The sequence below is a fragment of the Agelaius phoeniceus genome, chromosome 18 (genome assembly GCF_051311805.1).
Source record: "Agelaius phoeniceus isolate bAgePho1 chromosome 18, bAgePho1.hap1, whole genome shotgun sequence".
Taxonomy (NCBI): Eukaryota; Metazoa; Chordata; class Aves; order Passeriformes; family Icteridae; genus Agelaius; species Agelaius phoeniceus.
In genome coordinates, this window is record NC_135282.1 from 12,231,859 (window position 1) to 12,245,858 (window position 14,000).

Below are 14,000 nucleotides of genomic sequence, written 5' to 3' on the forward strand. Positions count from 1 at the left end.
CTGTGTATGTCTGTGTATCTGGTGTCTGTCTGTGTATGTCTGTCTGTGTGTCTGTGCCACAGGGAACTGTGTGTCTGTGTGTCTGTGTGTCTGTGTGTGTGTCCATGTGTGTCTGTGTGTGTCTGTGTGTGTGTGTATGTCTGTCTGTTGTATCTGTGTGTCTTTGTGTCTGTGTGTGTTTGTCTGTGTCTCTGTGTATGTCTGTCTGTGTGTGTGTCTGTGTGTCTGTGTGTGTGTGTGTCTGTGTGTGTGTGTCTGTGTGTGTGTCTGTTTGTGTGTCTGTGTCTGTGTCTGTGTGTCTGTGTATGTCTGTCTGTGTGTCTGTCTGTGTGTCTGTGTGTCTGTGTGTGTCTGTGTGTGTCTGTGTCTGTGTGTGTCTGTCTGTGTGTCTGTGTGTGTGTGCCACAGGCAGCAGCTCCAGGGGAGCCTGGCACACCATCCTGCAGGGCAGCAGGACACTGCAGAGCCCTGCTGGACAATCCCCACTGCCCCGCTCTGCTCCTGGCTCCAGCCACCAGAAAGGGCTTTTTGCCTCTGTTGGTGTCCCCAGTCAGTGAGGGAGGAGCCACTCCGGGGTTTCAGGGGCTGCATCCCTCTCCTGATCTGAGGAGTGCTGGCAGGAGGAGCAGGGGGTGCTTTTCTGGGGTGCTCTGGGGTATCTGAACCCCCTTTCTCCTCCACCCTGTGGCCTTTGGCACCCAGCTCTGCTCTCCTGCCCTGCCCACCCCTGTCACTCCCTGTCCCAGCTGCTGTCACTGAGGGGTGAATGTGGGTGCTCTGATGTGGTGCAGGAATTGTTCATGTCCTCTGTGAAAAACACCTATTTTATTATTGGCTTTTCACAAATATTAAAATTAATATTATATGTGTTGTGTTAGAAAGTGATGCTGTGTTTATTTTCTTAAGTAGTGGGTTAAATATAGTTTTAGGTTATAACATAATGTTAAAATAGAAACTATATATGTGAGATGTTTTTGTAAATAAAGGAATGAGGTACTCACACTGAGATAGCAGCCACAGGACACCTAAATCTTTCAGAGAAAAAGAATTTATTGCTCCATTATCAGAAGAAAGGAACTTCTTTCCACCTTGCTCAGCCATGAAGAGCCATCAGGATTCAGAGGAAGAAGCTGACACTGCCCAGACAGAATCCTGTGTTTGAATGGAATTTATGCATCATGTATGAGGTGTATGAATATGCAACAAGCTGTTGCTTTTAAGGGTTAATCCTCTGTTAATGTGGGTGCTTTTTGGGCTTATTTTGCCCAGAAAGAGGTACCTGGACTATCTGTAATTCTTTGTCTCTATTGTCTCATCTTGTCCTAATCCAAATTGTCCAAATTTTTATTACTCCAATTGTATTACTATTTTTATAGTAATTTTATTACTATTAAACTATTAAAATTTTCAAAACAAGCGATTGGCATTTTTCACACCCTCTCTGCCCCCTCTTCTCCTCCAGTGACATTTGCCTGCTCATTTCCACCTTCTGTGGGTGCTCCTGAAACTCCGGGTGCTGGAGCTGTGTTGTCCCTGCTGCTGGGGGGGCAGCAGGGGCTGGAGGCCCCAGGGCAGAGGAGATCCTGGTGGATTGTGAGCAGAAACCTGGGGGAAAGGGTCTGTTCAGGTCAGGATTTATCTGGCAAGATTTTTAGCCAGAAAAAGAATCTGCACTGGCAGACTCTCATCCAGAAATGTGGACCTTCAGCCTCTGGGCCAAATTCCTGTTCATGGCAGAGCTGCAGGTGGGGGTTCCCTCTGTCAGCCCTGCCTCAGCCAGAGCCACTCAAAGGAACGAGGAACTCCTCAAAATTCAGCTCAGAAATATCAGCTGCAGAAATATGGTTCCATGGCTGTGAGCTCTGTGCTGCCTCCTGCTCTCCTGCTCTTCCCTCCCCTCCTGGCCCCTTGTTTGGTCTCTGCTGCCATTCCCGAGCTCCAGAGTGGCTGATGGATGAGGGGATGGTGGGGACATGGGTCAGGCTGGGTCCCCTCAGTGCCAACACCCACCTGCCCAGGGTCCCTGCCCTGATCCTGACTGGGGTCACTCAGTTCCCTCTCCAGTCCTGGGGTCACTCAGTCCCCATCTCCATGGTTGGGGTCACTCAGTTCCCTCTCTGCAGTTCTGGGATCACTCTGGGTCACTCAGCTCTGGGGTCACTGTTCCCCTCTCTGCCTCTGGGGTCACTCAGTTCCCATCTCCAGTCCTGGAGTCACTTTGGGGTCACTCAGCTCTGGGGTCACTCAGTTCCCTCTCCAATCCTGGGTCACTCAGTTCCCTCTCCAGCTCTGGGGTCACTCATTCCCCCTCTCCAATCCCAGGAGCTGCTGTCTCTGGTGCTGCCCAGCCTTTCTCAGCCTCCCTGGAGATTTCCAGTGTGTTTTAAGGCAGCTCCAATGTTCCAGTTCCCCCTGGGATGTGCACAGAGCTCTGTGTGTGCCCCCTCCTGGCCCCACAACAGAACCATTTTCCTTTATGGATGCTCTGGGCTTTGCAGGATTTTGCTGTGGCAGAAGCTGTGTCCTTGCCAGCTTTCCCGGGGCTCTGCCAGCTTTCCCTGTGATTTTCAGGAGGATTATCCCCGTTTCACTGGGCTTTGCTGTGTGTAACACGATGCTCCTGCCCATGCACGGGGCTCTCCAGATCCATCCCTGCTCCTCTCTCTCCCTGCCCAGCCCAGCCTCCCTCCTGCTCTCCCCTCTCCCATTTCCCACAGGGAATTCCCAACACAAGCAAAGGTGTGATTTATGATTGGCTTTTTTCAAATATTAAAATTAATATTATATGTGCTATGTTAGAAAGTTATGCTGTGTTAATATTCTTAAGTAGTGTGTTAAATATAGTTTTAGGTTATAACATAATGTTAAAGTAGAAGCTTTGCTGTGTAGGATACTTCTTTTAAGAGAAGACTCTCACCAAGATAGCAGCCAGAGGACACCTGAATCCTTCAGAGAAAGAGAATTTATTGCTCCATTATCGAGTTCTTCCTGCCTTGTTCAGCTCTGAAGACACCGTCAGCATTCAGAGGAAGCAGCTGACACCGACCAGACAGAATCCTGTGTTTGAATGGAATTTATGCATCATGTATGAGGTGTATGAATATGCAACAGGCTGTTGCTTTTAAGGGTTAATCGTCTGTTAACCTGGGTCCATTTTGGGCTTATTTTGCCCAGAAAGAGGTACCCGGACTGTCTGTAACTCTTTGTCTCTATTGTCTCATATTGTTCTAATCCTAATTGTCCAAATTTTTATTACTCTAATTGTATTACTATTTTTATAACCATTTTATTACTATTAAACTTTTAAAATTTTCAAACCAAGTGGTTGACATTTTTTCACAAAGGGAAAGTGCTGCAGCTGCTTTGTGTTGGGTGCCTCTGTTTCCCAACCTCCCTTGCTTTCCTTGCCACTTGGAATATCAGGGGCAGCTAATTATATTATAATGATTATATATATTATAATGTATAATATATAATAATATATTATATATTATATATATTATTACTATATTATAATTAGCTAATTGTAACGGCTAATTAACCCAAGGGATAATAATTATCCTCTCATCCATCCTCTTCACTCCTCCCGGCCTTCACCTCTACTGGGATCCTCTGGGATGATCCTCGAGGAAATTGGGGTGTGGAGGGGAGAGGGACCCTGAGCTGGTGTTAACCCCTGCAGCCCCAGCCGGGGATCTGGGGCAGAAAAGGACCCGGGGCTGTGAGGGGAGCTCGGGGCTGTGAGGGGAGCTCGGGGCTGTGATGGGAGCTCGGGGCTGTGATGGGAGCTCAGGGCTGTGATGGGAGCTCGGGGCTCTGAGGGGAGCTCGGGTTTGTGAGGGGAGCTCGGGTTTGTGAGGGGAGCTCGGGGCTGTGATGGGAGCTCGGGGCTCTGAGGGGAGCTCAGGGCTGTGAGGGGAGCTCGGGTTTGTGAGGGGAGCTCAGGGCTCTGAGGGGAGCTCGGGGCTGTGATGGGAGCTCGGGTTTGTGATGGGAGCTCAGGGCTCTGAGGGGAGCTCAGGGCTGTGAGGAGAGCTCAGGGCTCTGAGGGGAGCTCGGGTTTGTGATGGGAGCTCGGGGCTGTGATGGGAGCTCGGGGCTGTGAGGGGAGCTCGGGACTCTGAGGGGAGCTCGGGGCTGTGAGGGGAGCTCAGGGCTGTGATGGGAGCTCAGGGCTGTGAGGGGAGCTCAGGGCTGTGAGGGGAGCTCGGGGCTCTGAGGGGAGCTCAGGGCTGTGATGGGAGCTCAGGGCTGTGAGGGGAGCTCGGGGCTGTGAGGGGAGCTCAGGGCTCTGAGGGGAGCTCAGGGCTGTGATGGGAGCTCGGGGCTCTGAGGGGAGCTCAGGGCTGTGAGGGGAGCTCGGGGCTCTGAGGGGAGCTCGGGGCCTGCAGCTGGATCAGGGACCGGGGCTCTCCCGCAGTGTCTGGGGGGAATTTCAGTGGGAAAGCAGGGAAAGGAGCCTGGGCTGGCTGCGGAAACCTGGATTTGGGGAGGAGCTGGGGGTCGGGGCCTCGTGTGCATGGGGTGGGAAGGGAGCGCTGGGGATCCGGCAGAGGGTGGGAGAAGGAGGAGGAAGAGGAAGAAGAGGAGGAAGAAGAGGAGGAGGAGGTAGTGGTGTTCGTCATGGGGGTGCCCAGAGGGGCCCAGGGAGGGAATCACGGAGCTCTGCAAACGCAGCCCGGGCTGGGGGCAGCACCAGGAGCCTTGCAGGGCCCGAATTGGCTCCTCCGGGAGAGCCGGGAGCTGCATCCCCATCGTGCCCAGCCCCATCCCCACCGTGCCCAGCCCAGCCCAGTCCCAGCTCAGCCCCAGCGGCAGCGCTGTCCCACAGCTCCGTGGGACATTCCCAGGGGAACATTCCCAGGTGGGACCCCGGAGCGGCTCCATCCCCGGGGCAGCCCCGGGCTGGTCCCTGGGGCAAGGCAGCGCTGTCCTTGTCCTTCCCCGGGCTCCGGGAGCTGCTCCAGGCTCGGCTCCAGCGGCTCCGAACGGACACGGGGACTTGGGACGGGACAGAAACCCGAAATGTGCCCTCAGTGTGGGGGTGCAGAGCAGAGACCCCAATAATGAGGAAAACAAGAAGGAAATGTTGCCCTGAGCCAGGGGTGACCCAGGGGGGGACACAGGGATGGACAGAGGGGTGACACAGGAGTGACACAGGGATGGATGGAGGGGTGACACAGGGGTGACACAGGGCCGGTGGCTCCGCACCCATCGCTGCCCAGCCCCTCACCCGCCGGCTGTGCTGCTCCTGTCACCAGGGGAAGCTGTTTTTTGATAAAACAAATAAATCTTCCCTGCTTTCCTAAAAATAGCCATTGCCCTTTTTTCCCTGCCTCCCTCCCTCCCCAGCTCGGGCTGCCTTAGAGACAGAACCCGCCTGGAGCTACTCAGTCATTAATGGCAGTAAACAACCCCCGGCTCCCGTGCCTTGTTCCAGCGGGAACATGAGGGGGCAGAAGCCACCTGGTTGCCAGGAGCCCGTGTCCCCACGTTCCTGCTGCCTGCTGGGCTCCTCCTGCCTGCTCTGCTTTGGGATTAAACCGGGAATATTCCTTGTGTCGTTGCCTCCGCCTTCCCTGCAGGATGCAGAGTGGGACGGGGCTGTCCCTGCAGGTGCTGGGGGTGCTGCTGTCACCTCCTGCCCAACTGCATCCCCATCCCTGCCTCTCCCCTGGCCTGGGATCAGCCCAGGCTGGGCAGGTCCTTCCCCACAGCAGCTCCTGGCAGAGGTGAAACCCAGATTTATGGCGCAGCCAGGATTTGGGGAGGGTTTCTGCTCAGGGAAACACTGCAGCATGGAGGGATGGATGGATGGATGGATGGATGGATGGATGGATGGATGGATGGATGGATGGATGGATGGATGGGTGGAGTGTTTCTCAGCGAGGACTAAAAAGAGAAATATCTTTTATTACAGATAAAAGCCTCTAATGTTTCTAGAGGGCAGCCCCAGCCTGGAACAGGCACACGGGTGGGGCAGAGCCACGGAGCTGGGAGCTGAGTGCCAGGACATGGAGCTGCTGCTGGGTCCTGCTCTTCCTCATCCTCCTCCTCCTCTTCCTCCTCCTCCTGCTGTCCCTCTCAGTAGCAGTGGGCGATGGTGTCCACGTTGAGGAAGCGGACGTGCATCTTGGTCTCGATGTCAATGCCCTGCCACATCTGACAGGGGACAGGGTGAGGGGACCAGGGCCACGGCCCAGCCCTGCTGTGCCCTCCCCTGTGCCGGTGCCCATCCCGGCCCCTGCTGTGCCCATCCCGGTCCCTGTGCCCGCCCCTGTCCCCACCCCGGCCCCTCCTCCCGGGGCCTCGGGGGTGTCACCGACCTTCAGGAAGTCCTCGAAGGTGATGCCCTCGTACACCTGGTCCGGGCCCTGCCGCAGTGAGAGGAAACATCGCAGCTGCCCCGGGGTGATGGGAGGGGCGGCCCAGGGATGTCCCCTGGGGCTGAGGGACACATCTCCCATGGGTTCCTGCCCTGCACCCCATGGCCAGCCCCTGAGTGGTTCCCAAACCCCCTCGGCTGCCAGGAGCAGCCCCTTCCATAGGCAGTGAGGATGGGGGTTTGTGGGATGCTGGTCCCTCTCTCATGAGGAAACATCACCCTGGGAGCTGCTGCCTGCAAAAAACACCTCCAGCCAAAGCTGCCGCGGCACAGGGAGATGCCCTGGGAAGCAGGGACACCTGCCAGCCCCATTGTGATGCCAGCAGAGCCCCTGAGAGCAGCAGGAGGCTCCCAGCAGAGGCTCCCACCATTTGTCCCACACAGATGCTGGCTGCCTCCATCATGGCCCCGTCGGCGATGGACCGAGCCGACTCCTTCTCCAGGTGGGGGTTCCCTGACAGCAGCTCCTCCACCACCTGCAAGGCAGAGGCTCAGGCCAGGCCTGGGGATGGAGGGATGGGACAGGGGGACCCAACTTTACATTTCTGTACTCCTGCAGCGTGATCTTCCCGTCGTGGTCCGAGTCGTACATGTGGAACAGGACTGGGGGGACAGCAGGGGACAGCAGGGGACAGCAGGGTCAGGGCAGCCCCTTCCCAGCAGCCCCAAGCCCAGGTTTGCCCCGGGGCAGCCTCACATTTCAGCTTCTCCTTGCGGAAGCGGTCGAGCTGCTCCTCGTCCATGTTCATCTCGATGGGTCTGAAGTAGGACATGATGGTCAGGAAGTCCTCGAAGTTGATCTCCTCTGCCAGCCCGTCCGACTCCTGCCGCAGGTTCCTGGGGGGCCCAGCCCTCGGTGATTGGGTGTTGTGGTGTGCTTTTATACTTTGTAATACTTTGTAATAGGTTTGGGTTTGTATTTTTCCCAAATGCTTTACCCCAGATTGTACCCCCTCCCTGTACCTGTGCAATCCCTTTCCTTTGCTGAGATCACCCCCAAATCCCCACCCTGGCTCTCTGTCAGTCACTCCCCATCCCATCCCCTCCATCCAGAACTTTTGGTCCAGGACATCGAGTGATCAGCCAGAGGCCAGGGGTCAGCCCCACAAGTGTTACCCCAGACCCTGTCCTAAATGTCCATTCTCAGTACCCATCCCTCAGGGTCACTCATGGTCAGTAAATGTTCTCTACTTTAGGTTTCCACCTCCCTTTAAATGCAACCTTGGCACCTCTCCCGGGGCTTTCAGCAGGAACCCCCTGAGGTTTGTGGGGCTCCTTTGGGACTCCTGGAATAAAACCTTGGATTAACCCCTGCTGAGAGTCGGCCCTTTTATCCTCTACCCATGTCTCTGGTGTCTCTCCTGCGGCAAAGGTGACCGGCCTGGCTGCCCTCAGTACCCTCGGGGCACAGGGAGTGTCCCCTGCTGTCTGCTGACCCGGGGCTGGCCGGGGCTCCTGAGAGGCTCCCAGAGACACAGAGACAATGGAGAACCCGCCCCAGCCCCACCACACCCCCAGCAAAGCCCTAGGACTGCTTTATCCCTAAAATCCAGATTAAATGTCTCGTTTTCTGCCTGGCTCCACCCCAGCCTTTGGGGGGAAGGTCCCTGCCCAGCCCCAGCCCATTCACAGCGGGTAAATCCTCCCTCCCTGGGTGCTGGGCATTCTCACCGCTTGTCAAAAAAGGCGTGGACGATTTTCCCTCTGATGGGGTTGAACTCCAGGTCGGGGATGCTGTCAAAGTTCTCCTTGCTGCAAAGGGCACAGAGAGCCCAGGGTGTGAGGGACGTAGGGAGGAGGGAGAAGCCCTGAGAACCCCAGAGAGACCCAACCCTTCCTTCCAAAGCAAACACGGAAAAATAAAGGGATTTTGGATAAAAACCCTTTTTCCTTCTGTTCGGACTGACAGCAAGTCCATGCTCAGAGATTTTGTCCCCCCAGGATGGGTCCTGGGGAAGCTCTTGGGATGACCCCAGGGCTCTTTGCATGGCTTCACCTGCAGTGGATTTTGGAGTTTTCCCAGGAAAAAGGCCTCAAGCAGAGCTCACCAAGGAGATTCTGCTGTCCACCCTCCCCTCAGCTTCATGCTGAGCCCGTGCTGGGCTTTGATCTCTGGGATTTATAAAGTAAACGAGCCAAGAAATAACCCTGAGAGAGGTCAGAGCTCTCCCATTCCCTGTGCAGCCACCAAGGAGAGGCACAGGAGCCCCTGCAACCCCCCCTTCCCTCCCTAGAACTGTTTTTAAAGCTGGGGGGTGATGAGATGTTTGTCAGGAGAGCCCTTGCTCCCAGGCCAATGGGTTATTGTGTGTTTTCCTCGGAATATTTGCAAGGCCACCCTGCAGGAGCTGGCTCAGGGATGGCTCAGGGAAGGACACAGAATCCCAGCCCTGGACCAGCACCTTGGGCAGCCCAGGGAAGGGGGAGATGCTGGGGGTGGCATCCACCAGCAGTGGGGCTGGGATTGCTGTGGGGCTGGGATTGTAATGGGGCTGGGATTGAAGTGGGGATGGAACTGAAATGGGATGGGATTGTAATGGGGCTGGGATTGCCCTGGGGCTGGGATTGCCCTGGGGCTGGAATTGTAGCAGGGCTGGCATTGCCCAGGGGCTGGGATTGCCATGGGATGGGAATTGTGGTGGGGCTGGAACTGCCACAGGATGGGAATTGTAATGGGGCTGGAATTGCTGTGGGGCTGGGATTGCCCTGGGACTGGGATTGCCATGGGATGGGAATTGTAATGGGGCTGGGATTTAAGTGGGGCTGGGATTGCAGAGGGGCTGGGATTGAAGTGGGACCGGAATTGTCCTGGGGCTGGGATTGCCATGGGATGGGAATTGCCCTGGGGCTGGCATGGGGCTGGCATTGCCCTGGGGCTAGGATTGCCCTGGGGCTGGGATTGTCCTGGGGCTGGGATTGCCATGGGATGGGAATTGTCCCGGGGCTGGCATGGGGCTGGCATTGTCCCGGGGCTGGCATTGTCCCGGGGCTGGCATTGCCCTGGGGCTGGCATTCCCTACCGGATCGTCAGCTGGTCCTGGCTCAGCTGCTTGAAGCGCCGGTGCAGGTGCTCGATCTGCTCAGAGGTGACTGCCAGGGAAAGGACAGAGGTGACAGGGGCTGAGCCCCGGGGACACCCCTCTGTGCCTGTCCCACCCCCAGCACCAGGGCAGGGTCCTGGGCACAGCTGTGCCACCCCCATTGCCCTGTGGTGGCTCCGTGCCACCTGCAGGGTCCCTCTGTGTCCCCGTGCCCAGTGCCAAGGGCTGGGTTATTCCCTGTCCTGTCTGCAGGGAATTCCCTGGCCCAGCATGGCATGGAATGGCACAGTGGGATCCCTCCCTCAGCTCAGGATCCTTGGTGCCAGCCCACTGGAACAGCATTGGCATTTTTGGGGTTGGCACCGTGGGCAGAGCTGTGCCCAGGCAGCTCCTGCTCTCCCCCTGCCCCAGGACAGCTCTGCCTGGAGCCAGGAGGTTCCTCCATGTCCTGCACAGCCACGGCTGCTGCAGGAAACACCTCTGGGATCAGAAACCCTGACAGCAGCCAGAGAAGAGGAAAGGACACAGAGAGGGCTCAGCAGCCCCCCAAAATCAACTCCTGTCTTTGAAATTGCTGCCACTGCTCAGGGTGAGCCACAAACCACAGGGGTGGGCACTGCCCAGCACCAACCCCACCCCAGGGCAGGGCTGGAAGGGGGGACCAGCAGCTCCCTGTGAGCCCCCCGAGTGCTGGGGCTCAGCAGCACCTCCCCAGTGCCCTGATCCCCCAGCACAGGCGAGTTTATCTGCCCCCACTGCTCTCCTGGGGCTGTAACCAAGCTCTGACCCCTCAGAGCCTGACTCTTGTGCCAGCATTGACAGGGCCATTCCCAGGATCCAGGGCAGTGCTCTGGAGCTGTGTCTCTGTGGGCTGGGGGTCTGTCTGGGCACCCACAGGCTCCTGCAGCCCCAGCAGCTGCAAATCAGCCACTCCTGGCATCATGGAGAGACACAAAACCACTTTAAGGGGTTGCAAAGAGTTAATTGCAGCAAGCCAGCAGGGTCAGAGCTGGGCTGAGCTGCCTCCCTCGCTGCCTTTTATGATGTTTAAATAATGTCCTTTGCTTTGCCCACTGCTGCTTCACAGCCTGGAAATAGCAGCTGCATTGATCAGTGGGGCTGGGCCTTCAGAGCCCTCTGTAAGAGCCTGGAAAACCCATCTGGGATGGGCCAGGGGGACCCTGAGCCTGCCTGGATCCCTGAAGGATCCCCTTCAAACCCCTTTGTCCCCCCTCAGCCCCCTGGCTCCCAGGTGGTGATGCCCAGACCCCTCTGGATGTTTCCTCCCCCAGTCCCTCCCAGCTGCTGCTCTGCTGCTGTCCCATGGAAACTTTCCCTGGACTTTTTGCTTTCCAATTTTGGCCCTGCAGATGTGACCTTTCCCTCTGTGCCGTGACGCCATCGCCGTCACCGTGGGAGCCACCAAGCCCTGAGCATCTGGGGCACACCAAAAAGCTCTGATCTCTCAGAAAAACGTCCCAGGCACCAAGAGCACAAAGAACTGGGCTCAGTGGCTGGGTGCTCATGGTTGGGCTGGCCCTGGAGGGCTGGGTGAGGCTTTTCCTGCCTCTTTCCCCATCCCAGGTGTTCCTCTCAGGGCAGCTCTCCCAGCATTGCTCTGGCCTGTAAAGGTGGCAGAGCTCGGCTGCTTTCCAGAAAAAGAAAAGGGAAAATCTGCAGAAAAGGCAAAAGCTTTGCTGGAAGAAGGGCTGGCTCAAGGGCAGCAGAGGCTGCTGGTGTCCCTGAGAAGCATCCTGATGCTGCAGGCCCGTGTCCAAGCACAGCAGCCTCCTCTGATGGGGGAAAAATGGGATCTCAACCAAAGGGAGCCAGGCTTGCTGTTCCCAGCCTTGCATGGTTTGTGCTGCTTGAGCAAAGGGAAAGGGGCACTGAGGGGGCTCAGGGCACTGGGGGGGGGGCACTGAGGGGGTCTCAGGCCTCCTGTGGGACCAGCCTGGCTGCAGGGATGGTCACAGCATCCCGGGAAGAGCCACTTCACCCTGGGGAGACGCTGCAGCAGCTTTGGGATGGAGCACACGGAGGGAAGGAGGGAGGGGAAGCAGCCCCGAGCAGCCCTCAGGGTGTCCCTCCACGGGGGAGAAGGCAAAGCAGCGAGCCTGGGGCACCTCCGGGTGGCTCTGCCCTGTCCCTGCTCCTCCCAGGGGACCGAGGGTGGCTGCAGTGCCCTGTGCGAGGTCGGAGCCCAGCAGTGAGGCTGTAAATTCCTAAATCCCCTTTTTGGCAGCAGCCACAGCACAGGGGAAGCTCTGGAATGCCACGGGAGCACAGGACGGGCACCCCAGACATGGCTTGGAGTTGTGGGCTCCCCCTGCCCTCCCTCCTCTGCTTTCCATGAGATTTTTGGGTGTTGCCCTCGCAAACCCTGCCCTGGCGTTGATCCCCGGGGCACCGGGGAGGAGCCTCCCACGGGCAGGTGCCGCCTGTGCCCGAGATGCTGCTGCAGGGTCCCCGGGCCAGGGGGCTCCCCAAAATCCTCCTCCCACCCTGGGCTGCCAGGCTGGCACCCCGCGGGCTCCCCAGGCTCCTGAGTCTGCCCTGGGGGGGTCTCAGTGTGGGGTGTGGGGGCTCAGCCCTCCCTGCAGAGGGAGAGGAGAGGGAGATGTGACCCCAGGAGCAGCAGCAGCACTGGGGACGGTCACCAGACCCTCTTGGCCCCCACAGAGCCTTTGGCCGTGGGCAGAGCCTCCCCTCAGCCCTCCCCTCCCCGCAGCGGCTCGGCAGGGCCGGAGCTGGAGGATCCAGGCGGGAGCTCCCCGACCCCCGTGCCCGGAGCTGCCGCGTCCTGGAGCGGTGACGCTTCCAGGACGGGCACGGCCACCCCGTCCCTCCCTCGGGGAGCCCTGGGCCGTGTCCCTGCCCCTTCCCTGCCGATCCCTCGACCCCAAAGCAGCCCCGGAACAGCCCCGGGGTGTCACGGCCCGGTGGCTCCGGGGCAGAGCAGCGCTGCGGGGACAATGCCCGGGGCCCCGGTGGGCAGAGCCCGGCTGGGGCTCGCACGTGTGGCCGCTCGACGCCCTGGCTCGGGGATTGGTGGCAGCAGGGACCAGGGTGACACGCTGGCACCCTCTGGTGACCGTCCTACACCCTCCCCTCTTATCCCCTCCCCCGCTCCATCCCGCGGTGTCACATCCTGCTCTCTCTCCCCCAGCCCGGGTGACACCTCTGCACCTCCCCAGTGACATTCCCTGCACGGGTCCCGCGACACGTCCTGCATCCCCTGCCCTGCTCGAGCGTCACCTCCCGCAGTCCCCCGGCCACCCAGGTGACATTTCCCGTGCGCTCCCCCTCCCTTCCCGGCTGGCACCTCCTGCACCCCCCCTCCCACGGGTGACACGTCCCGCACCACCCCCCCCTCCCCGGTGACACGTCCGGAGCCCTCCCCGGGTGATGTGTCCCCTGCCGGTGTCCCCTCGGGCCCGGGGCTCGGGGCGGGGTGGGATGATCTGGGGCGGTGCCCGCGGCTCCCCGGTACTCACAGCCCGTCCTGTCCGCCAGCTCCCGCATCTCGGCGGGCACGGAGTGCGCGGAGCCCATCCCGGGCCGTGCCGGGAGCGCCGCCGCGGGCGCTGCACCGGAGCCGCCGCCGCTTTTAAGGGCGGGCGCGGCGGGGGAGGCGGCGGCGGCGGCGGCGCGGCGGCCCCGGGTCCCTGCGCGCCCCCGCCCAGAGGCAGCGCCGGGCCCGCGGGGGTGGGAGCCTCGGGGAGCGGGGCAGCCCCGGCAGCCGCTGCTGGCACCGGGAGCCCCCGGCTGTGCCCCCGCTATCCCCGGGCGGGAACGGGGCCGGGGTCTCCCCACGGACACCCCCGGCTGCCCCAGCCTTGGCACTGCTCGGGCTGTGTCCCCAAAGGGGGGCACCCAGGGGTGACCCCCCATGAGGCAGCTTTGGCAGCTCGGGGGGTTCTGTCCCCATCTCCCGGTGCCAGAGGGGCACGGGCAGGGACACAGGGAAGAGCAGAGCCCTGCCAGGAGCAGCACTGGGGACAGGCACCGGACCCTCGCGGCAGGCAGAGGTTTGGGAGCAGCTCAAAGAGCACAGCACACCGGCAGTAGGTAGCAAGTCAGAGTTGTTTATTTGTTTAAAGCCAAATATAAACAGGAAAGGAATGAAATCATTTCCAGCCTCCAGCTGTCCAGGAAAATACCTGTTTATAAATAAAAACGGGGAAAGGAGAGATGCCCCCATCTTGCAACCTCAGCTGTCATTGTCAGGGGCCCTGGGGCTCAGGGCTCCTCACCCTCCATTCCTGGGCCAGCAGTTTTCCATCCAATGTGGAATTTTGCCCAGCCCAGGCACTTCCAGGCAGGAGGAGGGAAATAAATGCAGCACTCTGTCCCTGCCCACAGCCCCCATGTCCCCCGTGGGGGAAGAGCCAGCAGGGAGGCAGGCAGGGCCTTCAGAGCTGGGATATCCCTGGAGATGCCCAGAATCCAGGACAGCACCTGGAGCCAGCAGGTGGAGGTGGAGGTGGCCTGGAAGGGACCAGTGATCCCAGGGACCCTTCTCCAGCCCAGAGCAGCCCTTTCCTCCTCATCCTCCTGCCCCCACAGCTCTC

General features: G+C 59.2%; 1 protein-coding gene across 2 annotated transcripts; it reads right to left on the bottom strand.

The window, feature by feature from the left end:
* Nucleotides 1-5,893: 5,893 nt before the first annotated feature.
* On the bottom strand, nt 5,894-13,084 carry TESC (tescalcin). Of its 2 annotated transcripts, XM_054645886.2 has the most exons (8): nt 12,924-13,081; nt 9,406-9,475; nt 8,057-8,137; nt 7,083-7,222; nt 6,927-6,988; nt 6,754-6,861; nt 6,327-6,374; nt 5,894-6,162 (listed from the first exon to the last, which is right to left on the bottom strand). In XM_054645886.2, the coding sequence occupies exons 1-8, from the start codon at nt 12,979-12,981 to the stop codon at nt 6,085-6,087; spliced, it is 645 nt and encodes a 214-aa protein (XP_054501861.1). In that variant the 5' UTR covers nt 12,982-13,081; the 3' UTR covers nt 5,894-6,084. The 2 variants fall into 2 exon arrangements, 1 of the variants encoding a protein (XP_054501861.1); XR_013184696.1 differs by having other exon boundaries at nt 6,062-6,162; nt 6,327-6,861; nt 12,924-13,084.
* Nucleotides 13,085-14,000: the final 916 nt, after the last annotated feature.

Bases quoted from the DNA above. Each gene is read 5' to 3' on its own strand.
- TESC (XM_054645886.2), bottom strand. From the start codon at position 12,981: ATGGGCTCCGCGCACTCCGTGCCCGCCGAGATGCGGGAGCTGGCGGAC. The intron at 9,476-12,923 runs GTGAGTACCGGG...TTTCCCTGGCAG, and splicing joins GCTGGCGGACAGGACGGGCT to TCACCTCTGAGCAGATCGAG. The intron at 6,163-6,326 runs GTCGGTGACACC...GTCCCCTGTCAG, and splicing joins CCTTCGAGGACTTCCTGAAG to ATGTGGCAGGGCATTGACAT.